The 19092-nt window shown below is 43.5% G+C and overlaps 1 protein-coding gene across 1 annotated transcript in view; it reads right to left on the bottom strand.

Annotated features, from left to right (window-relative positions):
* Positions 1-471: 471 nt before the first annotated feature.
* Positions 472-19092, bottom strand: part of LOC138666685 (protein spire homolog 1-like) — a 37680-nt gene continuing 19059 nt past the window's right edge. The window contains exons 13-16 of the mRNA XM_069754869.1: positions 5218-5285; positions 4700-4727; positions 2966-3108; positions 472-1357 (exon numbers count right to left, since the gene is read on the bottom strand). Of these exons, the coding sequence (XP_069610970.1) occupies positions 1102-1357; positions 2966-3108; positions 4700-4727; positions 5218-5285 (495 nt within the window). The 3' untranslated portion in view covers positions 472-1101. The remainder of the gene's footprint in view (positions 1358-2965; positions 3109-4699; positions 4728-5217; positions 5286-19092) is intronic.

The raw sequence follows: 19092 nt of genomic DNA, 5'->3' as shown, positions 1-19092 counted from the left end.
GTCTGGCTGTTGCATAACACTTTGTGCCATTTGTTCTTCAGGCCAAATAGTATCCCTGTGATTTACCTTACATTTTATACTGTGACCGACCTTCATGAAAAGAGATATTTGTTATAATATATCTCCATTAAAAGATAGTTTTGTTTTATATGTGAACATGGTATTACATGGAAACGTTTTGGTTAGGATATTGGGTCTTTAAGCCAGACTTCACTATAAAAATTTGAATATAAAACATTTATATATGTTAAGGTGAGAGAAAACATTGATGTAGGAAGTATAAAGTTACAGTATATATAGCTACAATGCTTTCTCACCTTAAAATATATATAGTTTTATTTTGTAGAGAAGCCTGCCCTAAAGACCAAATATCCTAATCAAAACATTCCATTTAACAGCATCGTTCCCATCTCAATTTTAATTTTCTAGCACTGTGGACTCAAAAATTAAACATTTTGACCAGCATCATATTCTTGCACTTTATTTTCCAAATTGCAGTTAACAGAATATACATTCTTAATCAATTATTTTACCATTAGGCCAAAATAAAAGCAATAGAACTACTTAAAGAATACAACCAGGCCTAAAAACATAAAAGGGGAAAACAAAAGTTATAGTCACAAAGTCTAGAGTTGCCCGTCCACCACATGCCAAAAATGTGTCTAGTGATTCACTCTTTAAGAAACTGCATTCAGTAAGTGCAGCAAATAGCAAGGTGCAAAATTTTGTAAAAAAGGCAAATATGTATTTACATTAAAATATTAATCATTTCTTAAATATTGATAAGTTACAAATCATAAGCACCACCCTCCCAGTGATTTCAGTCATTGTAGCAGTCAATTATTTGATAGTGACCATTACATTATAAATTAATTTAGATTATGGACCCTGTACGCCCCACCAGGGAGCTAGGAACGTCATTGGAAAAAAAAATAATTTTATTCAGATGGGCCTATTCATCAACACATGACACCACAAACAAATAAGTTAATATTCAGATTAAAAGTTTAAGGTTCTCCCTTTGTCCCAGAGAGTCCACCATTATCTTTTGATTTTAAGATGGTAGAGTTTTCGTAAAAGTATGATTCTCAAGAGCAGAACTCAGAATGGTGCTGGAATGAAGGTCCTTGAACCCAGACCATTTTTATTAAGGCCTTGTAATATGAGAGAAGATTCTGAAATGCTGCGAGACTTCGAGGAGCTCACTGGGAACTCACTCTGGTTGCTCATATCTAAAACATCCAAGATATATTCTTCACATTTTATACAGATATCCATGGATATCCAGTTGTGCATGATCCTCTTGCGAAAAGCCAAGTTGTCCTCTATGTCTTTGGGTTCAAACACCAGGGGAACTCTAATGAAGAAAGATGACAAACAAGGATTTTTATTTATTTATTTTAAATCTTTCTGCATTACAGTTTAGTCCAAAAATGGCTCACACAGAATTAAGGCTCATTTACACCAGCAGATAATCTGCAAACCTGCATTCGTAAAACATTCACTCAATCATCTGTAGCCAGGCTACTGATCAGATGAAAAACTAGCAAAATGCTTGCTCATCAACAGATATGAGTGTTCACACAGGCATTAAAAAGTCGATTGTCAGCAGTGGTTTATCCCGTGTAAACAGATGTGTAGCTGACAATATGTATGCTCTAAGGGAACAGAATGATTGTATTAAGGGAATCTGTCACCCAAAATTGGCCTATAAACTAAGGCCACCAGCATCAGGGGATTATCTACAGCATTCTGTAATTCTGTAGATAAGCCCCCAATGTATCCTGAAAGATGAGAAATAATATTATACTCACCCAGAGGCGGTCCCGCTTCTGTTCCAATGGGTGTCACGGTTCAGCTCCTCCCATCTTCATACAATGTCATCCTCTTTTCTTCCTGCCGCGGCTCCGGCGTACTTTGTCTGTCCTGTTGAGGGCAGAGCAAAGTACTGCAGTGCGCAGGTGCCGGGAAAGGTCAGAGAGGCCCAGCACCTGCGCACTGCAGTACTTTGCTCTGCCCTCAACAGGGAAGCCAAGTACGCCTGCACAGGAGCTGCAGCAGCAAGAGAAGAAGAGGACAACATCGTATGAAGATGGAGGAGCTGGACCCCGATGCCCATCGGATCGGACCACCCCTGGGGGAGTATAATATAACCTGTTTTTCTTATCTTTCAGGATACATCGGGGGCTTACCTACAGCATTACAGAATGCTATAGATAAGCCCCTGATGCCGGTGGCCTTAGTTTATAGGCCAATTTTGGGGTGACAGATTCCCTTTACAGGCCCCATACAGTTGGGTACAGGCCATGTAAACGGACCAATAAATGAGTACACATTGCCTTATATCTTGTTAATCACTCCTGTTGTATGGGTATAAATGACACCTTATAAAATAGGTCCTGTTTATACATTGAGGGAGTCAAAATATAGAAGTGTGTTGGCAAATACCTAAATGGAAGCTTGAGGGCAGCAGACAGACATTGACCACAACTTATTTCCAAAAGGATCAAATTCTATCTTAACTTTGTAACTAGAAGGACATGGGAAAAAATCTGGGATATGGAGAAAGAATGAAGCTCTTAGCAAAAAGGGCCAGATGTTCTATATACTCATCTGTATCCCAAAACAAGTCAATACAGATTAATGGAAAGTGCCCATTGGTCCAGAATAGTATTCATCCCTAAAGGCAATGATTAGAGATCACTTTCAGACGATGGGAGTTAGAGAACTTTGCAGAAAGTACCATAATTAGCAATTTGCTGTTTTCTGCCTTGCAAAAAGGTATGACAATTCTTTGGACCATTCATCTGTGCTGCCAATTACATGCAAAACATTAATTTTTGTCCGAATCCATCCCAATTTGTAAAAACCAATTGGATTCAGGACAAAAAAATAAATAAATTAAAAAAAAAAATATATATATATATATATATATATCTCTATCACAAGGCACATCTGGACTTACCTGGAAAAATCCCAGAGCATGACTTCCCTATAGAACATCTTGTTTTTCTCCACTTGGCATAAAGGATCATTGTCCCGAGTCAAAACTAGAGCTTTGAAGAAGCTGATCGGCAAATGCATGCATTGCTTGAAAGGCATCATCATCTGCACATAAGAGCACAAATTGTTGCTATGTAATCAACCCCCAGAAAAGCAAAGAGTTGTCAGGACTAGGGTTGAGCGAAACGGGTCGAAATTTTTCAAAAGTCGCCGACTTTTGGCAAGTTCGGGTTTCATGAAACCCGACCCCAGTGTGGGGTCGGCCATGAAGTCGGCGATCTTTTGAATCTAGAATCGGAATTCCGATACCGATTCCCGATATGTTTAAGATATCGGGAATTGGTATCGGAATTCAGATTTAAGTGTAAAATAAAGAATTAAAATAAAAAATATCGCAATACTTACCCTCTGACGCGCCCTGGTACTAACCGGGAACCTTCCTTCCTTAGAATCAGCCTTCCAGGACCCTGCGGTGACGTCGCGGCTTGTGATTGGCCGCGCGGCCGCCCATGTGACCGCTCGCGCGGCCAATCACAAGCCGCGACGTCACCGAAGGTCCTGGAAGGGCTGATTCTTAGGAAGGAAGGCTGCCGGAAAGAAGCAGGGCGCGTCCGAGGGTGAGTATATTCCTATTAGGTATATACTCACCCTCGGACGCGCCCTGCTTCTTTCCGGCAGCCTTCCTTCCTAAGAATCAGCCCTTCCAGGACCTTCGGTGACGTCGCGGGTGACGTCGCGGCTTGTGATTGGCCGCGCGAGCGGTCACATGGGCGGCCGCGCGGCCAATCACAAGCCGCGACGTCACCGCAAGGTCCTGGAAGGCTGATTCTAAGGAAGGAAGGTTCCCGGTTAGTACCAGGGCGCGTCAGAGGGTAAGTATTGCGATATTTTTTATTTTAATTCTTTATTTTACACTAAAATATGGATCGCAGGGCCTGAAGGAGAGTTTCCGCTCCTTCAGACCCTGGGAACCATGGAAACCCAATGCACTGCATTGGGTTTCGTCCGACCCCGACTTTTTTATAGGATCGGCCGATTTCACTCGACCCGACTTTTTCAAAAGTCAGGTTTCGTGAAACCCGACCCGATCCTATAAAAGTAAAGGTCGCTCAACCCTAGTCAGGACTACAATCAGATATTAGTCTGCAAAAAAAAAAAAAAAATAATATTTCATATTTAGAAATAATTGGCTTACATAAGGATGTAATATATTGGTAAACATACTACAATTTTTTGGGTACCATTTCAAACTCTGGTCTGTTTTGTATAAAAATAACAGGGAAGAGTGTGATTGTCTAACCATGCCCTGAGAAAAAGCCATCGTGTGAAACTTGAGTTGGGCTGTACATTTTATGTAAATGCTGATTGTTAATGACTTTCCTGTAAGAAAAAAAAAAAAGCTTTTGGCTGAATTATTCAGCTGATGACCATCTTCTGCAACTCCTCCATACACTGAAGTGCTAGACTCAACGTTCCAGTGTTCGGTACGAGTGCCACTGCCAGATGACCCTATGGTCCCCCCACATGTTATGCCACCATCCCCAGGTGGGCCCACCTCAGAGGAATGAATGCTTTGGTCCATTAAAACAAAAAAAAAAAAAACAAAAAAAAAAAAAAAACACACAAACAGGGGTCAGATTTATTTGGTGGTTAAAGGAACAGCCTATAGAAATACAATTGATCTACCTAAACTTACCTCAAGAAGACAGTCGGGGCATATGGGCCTAAAAAGTAAAGTAAAAAAAAAAAAAGGAAGACCATATCAAATCAAACAAATTTGTGCTATTTTGCAAAACCTAGATGGCGAAGATACATGGCGGGTGACTAAGCAGTCCTGCGAGTGCTCCGTACAACTCTAGGTACTACGCAATTTGGATTTTTTAGATAGCCAGAACTGCATTTAATGGCATTTTATCCAATACCCTGGTCTGTACAGGAGAGAGCCAAGGGCCTTGAAACATCAGTCTACAGATGGTATATGTCTGCCTTTTGGAAGAGTCTTTGTTTTGACCAAGATGAGAGCAGTCTTCTTTCTGACAAACATTTTCATAGTTTTCCTCCTATAAAGCTTCGACTGTAAGCTTGTTTCCATACACCAGCTAGGGTTTGTTTTGTTTTTTTTTTAGCAGAAAACCCACCCCAAGACCCACATCTCTATTAAATTAGTATGAAGCAGTCACATGTTCAGCCTCTATTAAGACAAAATGTTAGTACCTGTCACAGAATTTGCATGAGAAAACCCAGGAGAAAAAGAGATTCTTCCGGTAACAGCTGGAACAAGTCTGGAAAATAAGTTTGTTTTAAAAAAAAAAATAAAAAAAAAATAGATTACTTAACGGTAATACTCTTATAGAGCCACGACCGCACCCACATGAGAGCGAGGATCCGCCCCTAGGAACAGGAAACCCTACGGAGAGATAAAAGGGGCGGCCCCCATCGCTCCCACAGTTGGGTTACAGAGAATGATAGGAACCGCCCACCAGTTTTAGTAGGCAATCCAATATTCTTATTTATATCTACTTAAGTATGGCTAGTTAAGAGAACCATTCACCCTTATCAGTGCTCTTATACAAAATAACTTATTAGGGAGGGAAGTGAAGGGGTGCTGTCGTGGCTCTATAAAAAGAGTATTACCGGTAAGTAATCCATTTTTTTTTCTCTTTGCCACGACAGCACCCACTTGAGAGACTTTCAGATATCGTCATTTGAGAGAATCACAATGTGTTAAGAACTGATCTACCGAAAGATAAGTCAGTGGAAGAAGACAAGTCCAATCTATAGTGACTGTAAAAGGTAGGAGAAGACCAAATTGCAGCCTTACATATTAGTTCAATTGGGACCCAGGTACGGACTGGGGATGAAATTCAGCCCTGGCATTTGAAATCACACAGGCCCATGTTGTCCCTGTCCCCAAGTACCAGATGGGGATATATTACTACTATTACCCTGGATGGAGGAAAGGAAGATTTACTACAACACCAATATTTCTAATTATACCCATGGCCTGCTGGGGAAAGTGACGGAGTGACCGGCTTTGTGCTCCGTCACAACTGTTAACAGTATGGGTGTCTTGAGAACATTGATTCTGTTAACAATGTAGCACACAAGGCAGCCCACAACCAGACCGGCCCTTCTGGCATTTGCCAGAATTGCCAAATGGCCAGTCCGGCCCTGTTGGGACCTCTGCTCTTTCAGCCCAGAATGATGCTATCGCCCAGGTGGAGTGTGCCTTTACGATCTCAGGTGGATTCTCCCCTTTTGATGAATAAGCCAGGCATATTGCGTCCCGAATCCAACGGGATAACATACTTTTCGTGACTTCAGATCCTTTCTTATGGCCCTGGAAGGAAGCAAAGAGCCCTGCTCTTCCTTCAGATGATAGTTCTGTCTAGATAAGCTATTATGGCCCTTCTCACATCTAATGTATGGTATTTTTCCTCTTCCTGATCTGCGTGTTTATTATAAGAGGAACAAAGATTTCTTGAGACCCACGGAATTTGGTGCTTACTTTAGGCAAGTAAGAAGGGTCTGTTTTTAGGACAATTCTATCCTGGAATATAGACAGAAAAGGAGGATCTAATGATAATGCCTGAATGTCACCTACTCTTCTCGCTGATACCAAAGCAACAAGAAGAGCTGTCTTAAGGGAGACATTTTTTGTGGGCTGAGTAGTAGCTCGAATGGGTGCCCTGTTAAGGCTTCGAGGACTAGATTAAGATCCCATGGCAGTATGTGGGGAATTTAGACTGGTTCTGACCTTTGGCATGCTGAAATAAATCGAGTAACCCACCTATCTCCTGCTTATTGTGACTATATAAGACCCCTAGAGCAGAAACCTGTACTTTCAAAGTACTGACTGATCGGCCTAAATCATGCCCTCTTTGGGGAAACTATGATAGCGGGAATGAGAATTTCTTTGGACAGAGCTTCTGGGTAGAAACTAAGAAATTTCCTCCATACCCTTACATCTACTTAGTAGAAGGGTATCAATTAATTTATCTGAAAAGCCTCTTAGCTTTAGTAGCTGCCTCTCAAATTCCAGGCAGTAAACCGTAAGCCCTTCACATGAGGGTGTTTGAAGGGGCCCTGGGAGAGGAGATCCTGAATCTCTGGGATAATCCATGGATCCGAGATTGACATGGCTCTGAGCCAGGAAAACCATGGTCTCTTGGGCCAAAATGGTGCTATTAGAATCACGTTTGCCCTGTCCTCCCTTATCTTCCTGAATATGGTTGGAAGTAGTATCAATGGAGGAAATGCATATGCTTGCCGGTATGTCCACAGAACTTGGAGGGCAACGAGGATATTGGGATTGTCTGTCAGAAATAGTGAAGCGAAGTTTTTGACTTGTCTGTTTGCTCCTTGTTGCGAAAAGATCTATTTTGGGTGTGCCCCATTTTTCGGTTATCATTGTAAAGATATGACGGGCTGAGAAAATCCACCTTTGAATTGTCCACTCCTCTGACATGCAGTGCTGACAAGGATAGAAGATGTTTCTTGGCTATAGATAGGATGTTGTCTGCTATAGACGTGAGAGCTACTGATCTCATTCCTCCTTGATGATTTATGTACGCGACGGATGTCATGCTGTCTGATAGTATTCTTGTGTGTTCCTTGTAACTGCGGAAGGAATTTACACATGGCATGATGGATGGCTTTTAGTTCCTTTTCATTAGATGAATCGTCTGACTCACTAAGACCATTGTCCTTGAACTATCTGATCACCTAGATGTGCTCCCCAACCACTAGGACTGGCATCAGTAAAAATGATTTTTGAGGGTTTAACCACCCAAGGGACCCACCTACAAGATAATTTGGGTCTAGCCACCAGGTCAGGGACTTGATTACTTCTATTGGTAGGGATAGACGACTTCCTAAATGACCTAGAAGTCTCTTTCCTTCCTGTAGTATGGTATACTGCAGCCATCTAGTATGGAATTGAGCCCATGGGACAGCTGGAATGTGTAATGTATAAGAATTAGATCTGTCTCTTTACGAAAGCGAGGGCGGGAGTTGAGAGGAGTTTCAGTTTCAGTTCTGACCTGAGGAAATCTTATGCTGCTGTATGTTGTGTGCTGGAGGAAGAAGAGGAGAATAAAATACAGTTAAAGCTTACTCTCTCTTAAATTCCTTACACAGTGTGGACATTACAACTGGCGACGAGGATGGGATAGAATCACCTGCTTCTGTGAGTACTGACCCCTGCTTTACTGCTTCACATGCCAGCGCCACTGAGAGACTCCATCATGGCTGAATACTTGCACATGTTCCCACAGTTTGATATGACTGATGTCACTAATCTCTCTCATAACTGGCGAAAATGGTTAAATCGATTTGAGAATTTCCTGGAAGCAATAGATATAAAAGAGGAGAACAGAAAAAAAGCCGTGTTCCTGCATTGTGCGGGCACAGGAGTCTATGACGTATACAGCACATTACCAGCAGCGGAGACAGACACGTACAGCAAATGCTCCAAAGCTCTCACTGACTACTTCAACCCTAAACAAAACATCAGATATGAAAGATACAAGTTCAGGATTGCTAAGCAGCTTCCAGAAGAATCCATAGACACCTATGTCACCCGGCTAAAAGAACTAGCACATGGGTGTGCATTTACTGACGTAGATGATGAAATCCTAACTCAAGTAATTGTCACCTGCTCGTCTAATACCATAAGGCGTAAAGCTCTGCAGCAGGATCTCTCTCTGCATGATTTACTCAAGATGGCCCATGCTATAGAGATAGCAGATCATCAGGCAAGTGCAATGGAGAGTGGGGATAATTTACATGTGCATAATCTCAAACATAACAGTGCACAAGGCAAGCAGGCCCCGCAACAGAAGAAATGTTATAGATGTGGACAAGATTTCCCTCACCACATGAACAAATGTCCAGCTATAGGACAAACTTGCAGTAAATGTGGAAAAGGGAACCATTTTGCAGTTGTCTGCAAATCAGCGCCCAACAAGTCTCCTCTGCCAATGACAAAGCCTGCAAATATAAAAATGGTAAATCAGGATATAGGAGAAGTGTCTGTGGCTGAGAACTATGTGTTCACAACTTCTGTCACTGACTCAGTGCAATCTCCATGTATTACACTCACCATCTGCAACACGGATATCACCTTTACAATAGATACAGGAGCTTCAGTGGATATCATAGACAGCAATACTTATGAACAGTTGAAAACAAAGCCAGTCCTACAGCAAGTGCATACTAAAATCTTCCCATATGGATCTAAAACACCTCTAGTTACAATGGGACAATTTGATGCTGAACTTAGCTATAAAGAAAATAGACAGAAAACCACATTTCACACATTACAAGGATCAGGAGGCTGTCTTCTCAGCTATCACACTGCCTTGAAGCTAGGACTCATCCAGATTGTTCATACCATAACCGACCCTGCGGACCTGGATGTACAAGCCATGGTGAATAGTTTTCCCTCCCTATTTAGTGGATTAGGAAAATTAAAGGACTCTCAAGTGCATCTTCATGTGGATGACAGTGTCCGTCCAGTAGCCCAGGCTCACAGACGTATTCCATTTCACCTGAGAAAAGGTAGAAAAGGAACTCCAATTACTCATGGATGATGATGTCATTGAAACTGTTTCTGGTCCCACTCCGTGGGTCTCTCCACTTGTGGTAGTTCCAAAACCAAAGACTCCAGAGCAGGTAAGACTGTTGACATGCGCCTGCCCAACACTGCTATTCAAAGGGAAAGACACATCTCACCCACAATTGATGACATTATTAATTTATTAAATGGAGCAACTGTTTTTTCAAAGCTCGACCTCAATAAGGGCCATCATCAATTAGAATTGAGTCCAGAATCCAGATACTTAACAACATTTTCCACCCATGTGGGTCTCAGAAGATACAAAAGATTGACGTTTGGGGTCTGCTCAGCAGCAGAAATTTTTCAAGATACGATAAGGAGTGTCATTCAACATATTCCAAATGCCTTTAATTACAGTGATGACATACTGGTTTTTGGGAAAACTCAAGCTGAACATAATCGTGCTCTATATGCTATCTTTGAATGTCTGCTCTCTGCTGGACTCACTTTAAACAAAGAAAAATGCGAATTTGATAAAAATTCATTGGAGTTCTATGGTCACATTTTCTCGGCGGAAGGAGTACGACCTGATCCCAAGAAAGTGGAATCCATCAGAGCAGCTTCAATTCCACAGGATGCCAGTGAAGTGCGCTCTTTTCTTGGAATGGCAAGTTACTGTGCTAGATATATTCCAAATTTTTCGACAATCAGCACTCCATTAAGGGAACTTACGAAACAAAATTGCGTTTTTCAATGGTCCCAAGACTGTCAGGCCTCTTTTGAAACAATCAAAAAGGAACTCTGCTCAACAACCACCATGGCCTATTTTGATCCAGCTCTTCGAACCGAACTGATTGTGGATGCTAGTCCCGTAGGACTGGGTGCAATTTTAGCACAATACAAGGATGACAATCAAAGTCCCCACATCATTTCTTATGCAAGTAAAAGCTTAACAAGCACTGAAAGAAAGTATTCACAACCTGAAAAAGAAAGCTTGGCAGTCGTCTGGGGATGTGAACACTTTCACTTATTTCTCTATGGCGCTCCCTTCACCATTGTCACAGATCATCAAGCTCTCCTTACAATTTTTGGAAATCCCCGAGCTAAAATGCCAGCACGGATTGAACGATGGGGTCTACGTCTACAGGACTATAATTACAAAATTGTTCACAAACCTGGAAAATACAGCAATCCGGCTGATTATCTCTCAAGACATCCCACGAATGATGATTTACCTGTGCATTCCTCCATTGAAGAATACATCCACTTTGTTGCAGCTCACGCCGTGCCAAAAGCACTTTCTGTTGATCAGTTTGTGAATACGACAACAAGTGACAAGACACTCTGTGCCTTAATACAAATTATTCAAAATAGAAGGTGGCATGAAATTCAAAAGAAAAAATTTCCTGAAGATGGGATTGATCTGAAAGAGTTAAAACTATTTTCAAATGTACGTGAGGAATTATCAGTCACTGAAGATCAACTCATCCTTCGTGGTACCAAACTGGTTGTACCTAAGGCCTTGCGCAACCTAGTCATACAGATAGCACACGAAGGTCATCTAGGAATTGTTGGCACAAAAAAGTTACTCAGAAAAAGTGCGGTTCCCAAATATGGATAAATTGGTGGAAGAGAAGATTGGACATTGCTCCACTTGTCAATTAATTACTCCATCATCAACTCTAGAGCCATTACAAATGTCTCCGTTACCCACTGCTGTATGGGAGGAAGTGGCAGTCGACATATATGGACCATTACCAAATGGCCAATACATTCTAGTAACAATTGATGAATATTCTAGATACCCTGTCATTTCATTCATCTCTTCAACGTCTGCTAATAGTGTCATACCAGAACTGGACGACATATTCTCTGCATATGGCATTCCAAGAGTGGTCAAAACAGATAATGGACCTCCATTCAATGGACATGTGTTTGCACAGTTTTCTGAATACTTGGGGTTCGGCCACAGAAAAATCACACCTTGCTGGCCGCAAGCTAATGGAATCGTAGAACGTTTCATGCGCACCATGGGGAAACGAATCAAGGCAGCTAGCCTGGAGCACACCCCACTGAAACAGTCACTATACAAATTCCTGCGCAATTACCGCAACACGCCACATTCCACCACTAATGCTGCGCCATCTCATCTAATGTTCAGCAGAACTCTTCGTACACGGATCCCTGATGTGACCAGTCATCCCTTACCAAATGACTCTTCAGTGCGATCAACGGATTTCTTTAACAAGCAAGCCATGAAACATTATGCAGACAGAAGGCGACGGGCACAGCCATGTGCCATCAAAAGAGGTGATATGGTTGTTGTGCGTCAAAAATCAACCAACAAAACCTCAGCTGTATATAGTCCTGCAAAATATAATGTTACTGAGAGAAAAGGCAGTATGGTCACGGCTGAGCGAGACGGACACTCCATCACTCGAAATTCCTCACATTTTAAAATCATACCGCAGAACAATGATAATGAACTCCCACCAGTGGAAGATTTGATACCCGACGGTGGAGAGGACCAACAAGAGGCGACTGATCCGTCAGCACTGGACACCCCCAATGAACGCAGACATTACCCTACACGGGAAAGAAGGGCTCCATCGAGACTTATTGAAGAGATATAGTTTAAAAAAAATGGGGAATAAGACAATACAGACATATGGTTTTTCTTGGACATTTTCGTGTTGTTACATTGTCAATATTTGTTTTAGGTTGTTAATATATGTATATAAAAAAAAAAAAAAAAAAAAAAAAAAAGGGGATGATGTAATGTATAAGAATTAGATCTGTCTCTTTAAGAAAGCGAGGGCGGGAGTTGAGAGGAGTTTGAGTTTCAATTCTGACCTGAGGAGGAAATCTTATGCTGCTGTATGTTGTGTGCTGGAGGAAGAAGAGGAGAATAAAATACAGTTAAAGCTTACTCTCTCTTAAATTCCTTACACCGTGTGGACTTTACAGAATGCATGATGTAAAGGAACCAAGAAGGGACATGCCTTCCCTAAGGGAAATTATAGGGTTATTAACAACTGATTGTACTTTATTCCTTGTTAACTGTTTAGATTCTGGAAATAAACACCTGAGTTACGGAGTCTAAGAAGACCTAGGAATGTTTGGCAGGTTGTTGGAGACAATCTGGATTTTTCCCAGTTAATTAACCATCCCAATTCCTGCAGGGATGAAACTGTATCAAACAGGCGTTGCTGACACTGAAGGGGAATTTCCCACCAATAAAAGGTCATCTAAGTATGGGACTATGAGGGCATCTTTTAACCTTAAGCATGACATCACTTCTGACATTAATTTTGTAAAGACCCTGGGAGCTATTGACAGTCCAAAGGGCATTGCTGTATATTAAAAATGACATACCCGTATTTTCCGGCGTATAAGACGACTGGGCGTATAAGACGACCCCCAACTTTTTCAGTTAAAATATAAAATCTTCTCAAAAGTCGGGGGTTGTCTTATAGGGTGGGTGCGGAGCAATCTGCGGTCGACGTATATAGTGGGGGGGAGTGGTCCCGATGACGAGGTGAGGGAGCGCCTCACCAGGAAGGTGTAAGTGAAGCAAACTGTCAGCGTCTGGGATGCCAGGGTTATGCAAATAAGAGAGAGCGATGCTGTGCCTAGAAAAACACTCCTCTTTCACTAATCTGGCTCGCCCTTGTATCCCATTATCTCCTTCTCTGCTTCACTTACACCTTCCCGGTGAGGTGCCCCCTCACCTCGTCATTGGGACCGCTCCCCCCACAATACACCTGGCGTATAAGACGACACCCGACTTTTGAGAAGATTTTCAAGGGTTAAAAAGTAGTCTTATACGCCAGAAAATACAGTACTTGTCCTTTCATCATGACCGCCACATGAAGATACTGCTGATGTTTGATATAAATTGGTAGATCGTAATGCGCATCTTTTAGGTCGGGGACTGCCATAAAGCACCTGGAAAACAAGTTTTACAGTGGATCGGATAGACTCCCATCTTTAAAGTTTGGTTTTCTATTCAATTTCTTAAGATTTATTATAGTTCTATATGACCCATCTGGTTTTGAAACCAAAAATAAAGGGGAGTAAAATCCCCTTCCCCTCTGATGAAACAGGACTTCTAATACCCTTTTGGATAGGAGATTTATTTCCTGCTCCAAAAACTCCTGTTGAGATTGAGATTTAAGAGAAGTCAACAGGAAGGAGTCCGGAGATACTCGGGCAAATTATAATTTCAGGCCTGAAGTTACGAGGCTAGTTGCCCATGAGTTGGATGTTACTATTCCCCATTGTTGGGAGAAAAAAAACAAAAAACGACAATCTACCACCCACTGGTAAATCTGTCCCAACGTGGATTGTCATCCATTTTAAATGGACGTTTTCCGAAAAATGCACCTTTTTGTTTGGTATCTTTATTGGCCCAGCGGTCCTGGTTTCTAAAATCCTCTCTTTAAACACGGGTTTCCGGAATGCTCTCCTATAAGATGGAAAATAATTAGGGAATTCTTTTTCCTCTTGCCCGCTTTGGTGAGAATTTCTTCTAGTTTTGTACCAAACAGGTACTCACCCTGTCATGGTAAGCCACAGAGTTTAGATTTTGTCGCAGCACCTCCTTTCCAACCCTTCAGCCAAAGTGCTCAGCGTGCTGCGTTGGTCAGGCGTGCTGATTTAGCTGCTAAACGAAGAGAGTCAGCAGAGGAATCCACCAGGAAGGCTGTAGCACCTCTAATCAAAAGGTATGGAAGAGATTAGTTGATCTCTGGAGAGACCGCCTTTTAAGCCTTCCTCTAGATCGTTTAACCAGACTAACATGGACCTTGCCGTACGTGTGTAAGAGGGTGGTGCTGTTATGGACAGTAAGGAATATGCTGTCACTTTAAGAGGCTGCACCCCCTTGTCTGGCGTGATAGAATGTTCTGCTTCTCCCCTGCAATAATCGTTGTAATGAACTACTCTGTGCAGAGTGCAGGTGTGGAGCTGGAGCAGCGTGTGTGAGCTGAGGCTGCTGCAGAGAGGACTTTTTGTGCTGATAGCTGAAAGAGAAAACTGTGTCCTGATATAGCTGCAAGAGAGCCACGAAGATACAGAGAAAGGGATTTACAGTTTCCAGGAGTATCCCTAGGATACAGAAGCAAGGAGAAGACCACGTTTCACAGAGGTGACAGAAAGCCGTGCACACCACTGTATTGGACTGCTGGGGGCCCCCCTGGGACTGGACCCAATTCTCCAACATCACCGTGATTTCATTCCTGCTTGGTGCACCTGTTAGGGCCTAGTGTAGGCTTCAATAGTCAGTACACGGGAGCCGTGTGGCCTGCTTAGTAAAGGCGAGGGAGGGTATACGTAGAGTAGCATCATCACTCATTTATTGTTTACATTTGCTTGTTAGACATATTTTGAGTCTGTTATAGCTAGAGCACCGTGCTATTTTATGGAAAAGATAAAGTTTATTACTCTTGTAAATTGTCTTTTGCCATTGTATACCCCTGTTTGCATCTTCCTCATTCCCTTCATTCCTTGCCTTCCAATAAATCTACCCTTTGTTGCATGCACGTCATCTTGTGTACAGTACTCTTCCTGCACCGTGGTGGTCCCCCGGCCATCGCTTCAAGTGGCACTGCGAGCAGGGTACTGTCACCAAGATGGGGGCAGCAGACAGCAATGGCGGGAATGTTAATAAAGATTCTGTGGGCATTGGTGGAACCCCTGCAAGGACACTCCCTATGGGCACCATATTTAGTATGCTACCAAAGTTTGACGGCAAGAATATGCCACTGTCCGACTGGGTGTCCCGGCTGCAAAGCACCTTGAAGATTTATAACATCAGCCCAGAGCTTGAAGTGGACATTGCGTTAACTGCCCTAGAGGGAGAAGCCCATAGAAACGTCTGCCTACAACCAGAACTCACCCACAGTACCCTGAAGGAGCTAGTAAAGTTCCTGGAAGAGATCTACGGCGAGACTGCTAGCACCGGACACCTTTGCGCCAAATTTTTCTCTAGGCTGCAGCGGGAAGAAGGAATTTCTCAGTATGCAACAGTACTGCGAGAAGTGTTAGCAGAGGTGCAGAGAGGAGGCGGATGGATTTGGCGGCATGGGCTCTAAAGAGTGGCTCGAAGTAAAGAAGAGAGCTATGCATCTGGGGTGATGCATGCCCAGGGCGCCAATACCAGAGAGGACCCAAACCATTAGGAGGTGCTGGTCCAGGTGGTGCAAGACTTGCGGCGGTCCCTTGTAAACGTGCAAGAGAAACTGACCCAGATGGAGCGAAGAGTGGGGGAACTACAACAGTCTGACCCACCGTACTAATGCAACCATACTTCAGCCTGACCGATAAGGGATCAGTGGGAGCAAGCCCCCTCCCGTCAGGCATTGGAGGCACGAGGACAGGCTCGAGGTATCCCCTGGCGAGGAGGAGGCATTCAATGCTGGGAGTGTGGAGGACGGGGGCACCTTGCCAGAGACTGTCGGAACTATACTCAAGGCCAGCGGAAGCCGCCGTTAAACTACCAACCCACGCAGTAGTGCGGCACTCTGCGGAGGAGGCGAGGAGAGAGAGGCCGCTCCATATCATAACGAACACTTGATTGCTGGGAGCCCCATCCTATGTGCTGAATTCGAAGGAGTTCTAGTGGATTGCCTGATAGATACCAGGTCACAAGTGACAACAATGCCAGAAGCGTATTTCAAGTAGCATTTCCAGGACCTGGCCAAGCCAGAAAAAGACATTGATCCGGTTGTTTGCTGTCAACCAACAACCGATCCTGGTCACAGGGGTCGTGTGGATGAATATTCGAATCTGTGGGCAAGAAGTTAGGAGAAAAGGGATCCTGCTAGTTCCTGAGCCTATCAAGGAAGATGTGCCTGTAGTACTGGGAATGAACATCCTACGTGAACTCGATCAGATTATGTTTACCAAACGGGGACCTGGATGTTGGAAGAAGGCTACTACACATAAGCATACTCAAAAAGCCCTTCAACGACTGATCCGCGTCTGTGGGACGCAGAAGAGTGTGCCATTTTATCAGACGGTAGGAGTCATCAGGGCTCCTGGTAAAAGAACCTGTAATCCTACCTCCCGAGCGAGAAACTATAGTATACCTTCCAGTGGGGACACATTGCAACCTTGACAGGTTGGAAGTGGTTGTTCAGCCTGTGGTAGGTGGAGGAGTGGATCAAGAAGCCATGATAGCTCATACGATAGCTGTGGTCCAGCGAGGACATGTCCCCATAAGAGCTTTGAATGTGGGCCCCGGGGAGGTCACCTTGCCACGGGGGACAGATCTGGCTCTGGTGTACCTACATAAGGGTGAAGTGGTGAGTCAGAAGGAGAGGTTTTTATCACCGAAAGATGGCATGGGGTGGACCCTAGCAGTTGCTGCGGGGGACGAAGAGACGCCAACCCCGGAGTGGAGTGGCTGGGTCATCCTTGATCAAATGAAAGCGGATGTGAAGGCTCTGGGCACTGAGCGTGTGCAAGCAATAGAAACTATGCTGTGGAAATATCAGGCTGCATTCGCCCGTCACTCCGAAGCTTTCGACTGTACTGAAGCCATCACACATGATACCGACTGGGGAAGCTCGTCCAATTTGAGAACGATACCAGAAGATCCCGCCCAAGATGTATCAAGAGGTGAAAACATTACTGAGGCAGATGCTGGATTCAGGAGTGGTGTGGAGTAGTCAGAGCCCTTGGGCAGCCCCGGTGGTGCTCGTCAAGAAAAAGGATGGGACCATCCGGTTCTGTGTAGATTACAGTCATGGCCAACATTTTTGAGAATGACACCAGAATTATATTTTCACATGATCTGCTGCCCTCTGGTTTTTATTAGTGTTTGTCTGATGTTTATATCACATACAGAAATATAATTGCAATCATATTAGGAGTACCAATAGGTTATATTGACAGTCAGAATGAGTTAATGCAGCAAGTCAATATTTGCAGTGTTGACCCTTCAAGACCTCTGCAATTCTCCCTGGCATGCTCTCAATCAACTTCTGGACCAAATCCTGAATGATAGCAGTCCATTCTTGCATAATCAATGCTTGCATTTTGCCAGAATTTGTTCGTTTTTGTTTGTCCACCTGTCTCTTGATGATTGACCACAAGTTCTCAATGGGATTAAGATCTGGGGAGTTTCCAGGCCATGGACCCAAAATCTATGAGCCATTTAGTTATCACCTTTGCTTTATGGCAAGGTGCTCCATCATGCTGGAAAAGGCATTGTTGGGCACCAAACTGCTCTTGGACGGTTGGGAGAAGTTGCTCTTGGAGGACATTCTGGTACCATTCTTTATTCATGGCTGTGTTTTTAGGCAAGACTGAGTGAGCAGATTCCCTTGGCTGAGAAGCAACCCCACACATGAATGGTTTTAGGATGCTTTACAGTTGGCATGAGACAAGACTGGTGGTATCGCTCACCTCTTCTCCGAATAAGCTGTTTTCCAGATGTCCCAAACACTCGAAAAAAGGATTCAGAGAAAATGACTTTGCCCCAGGTCCTCAGCAGTCCACTCCCTGTACCTTTTGCAGAATATCAGTCGGTCCCTGATGTTTTTTCTGGAGAGAAGTGGCTTCTTTGCTGCCCTCCTTGAAACCAGGCCTTGCTCAAAGAGTCTCCGCCTCACAGTGCGTGCAGAAGCACTCACACCAGCCTGCTGCCATTCCTGAGCAAGCTTGGCACTGCTGGTAGTCCGATCCCGCAGCTGAAACAGTTTTAAGATACGGTCCTGGCGCTTGCTGGTCTTTCTTGGGCGCCCTGGAGCCTTTTTGACAACAATGGAAGCTCTCTCCTTGAAGTTCTTGATGATGCGATAGATTGTTGACTGAGGTGCAATCTTTGTAGCTGCGATACTCTTCCCTGTTAGGCCATTTTTGTGCAGTGCAATGATGGCTGCACGTGTTTCTTTAGAGATAACCATGGTTAACTGACGAGAAACAGAGATACCAAGCACCAGCCTCCTTTTAAAGTGTCCAGTGATGTCATTCTTACTTAATCATGACTGATTGATCGCCAGCCCTGTCCTCATCAACACCCACACCTGTGTTAATGGATCAATCACTAAAACGATGTTAGCTGCTCCTTTTAAGGCAGGACTGCAATGATGTTGAAATGTGTTTTGGTGGTTAAAGTTCATTTTCTGGGCAAATATTGACTTTGCAAGTACAGTAATTGCTCTTAAGCTGATCACTCTGACATTCAGGAGTATATGCAAATTGCCATTAGAAAAAAAATGAAGCAGTAGACTTTGGAAAAATTAATATTTGTCTCATTCTCAAAATTTGTCCATGACTGTACAGGAAACTCAATGCCTGCACTGTTCGAGACTCGTATCCGTTGCCCCGCATCGAGGAATCCTTGACAGCGTTGGGGAAAGCCAATTACTTCTCCACCCTGGACCTAGCAAGTGGATACTGGCAAGTAGCCGTGGCAGAGAAAGACAGAGAAATCCGCCTTCATCCTCCCTATGGGGCTGTTTGAGTTTAATCGGATGCCCTTCAGGCTCTCCAATGCTCCAGGCACATTTCAACGGCTAATG

This window comes from Ranitomeya imitator, chromosome 2 (genome assembly GCF_032444005.1).
Source record: "Ranitomeya imitator isolate aRanImi1 chromosome 2, aRanImi1.pri, whole genome shotgun sequence".
NCBI lineage: Eukaryota > Metazoa > Chordata > Amphibia > Anura > Dendrobatidae > Ranitomeya > Ranitomeya imitator.
This window is presented reverse-complemented; position numbering and strand designations above follow the sequence as displayed.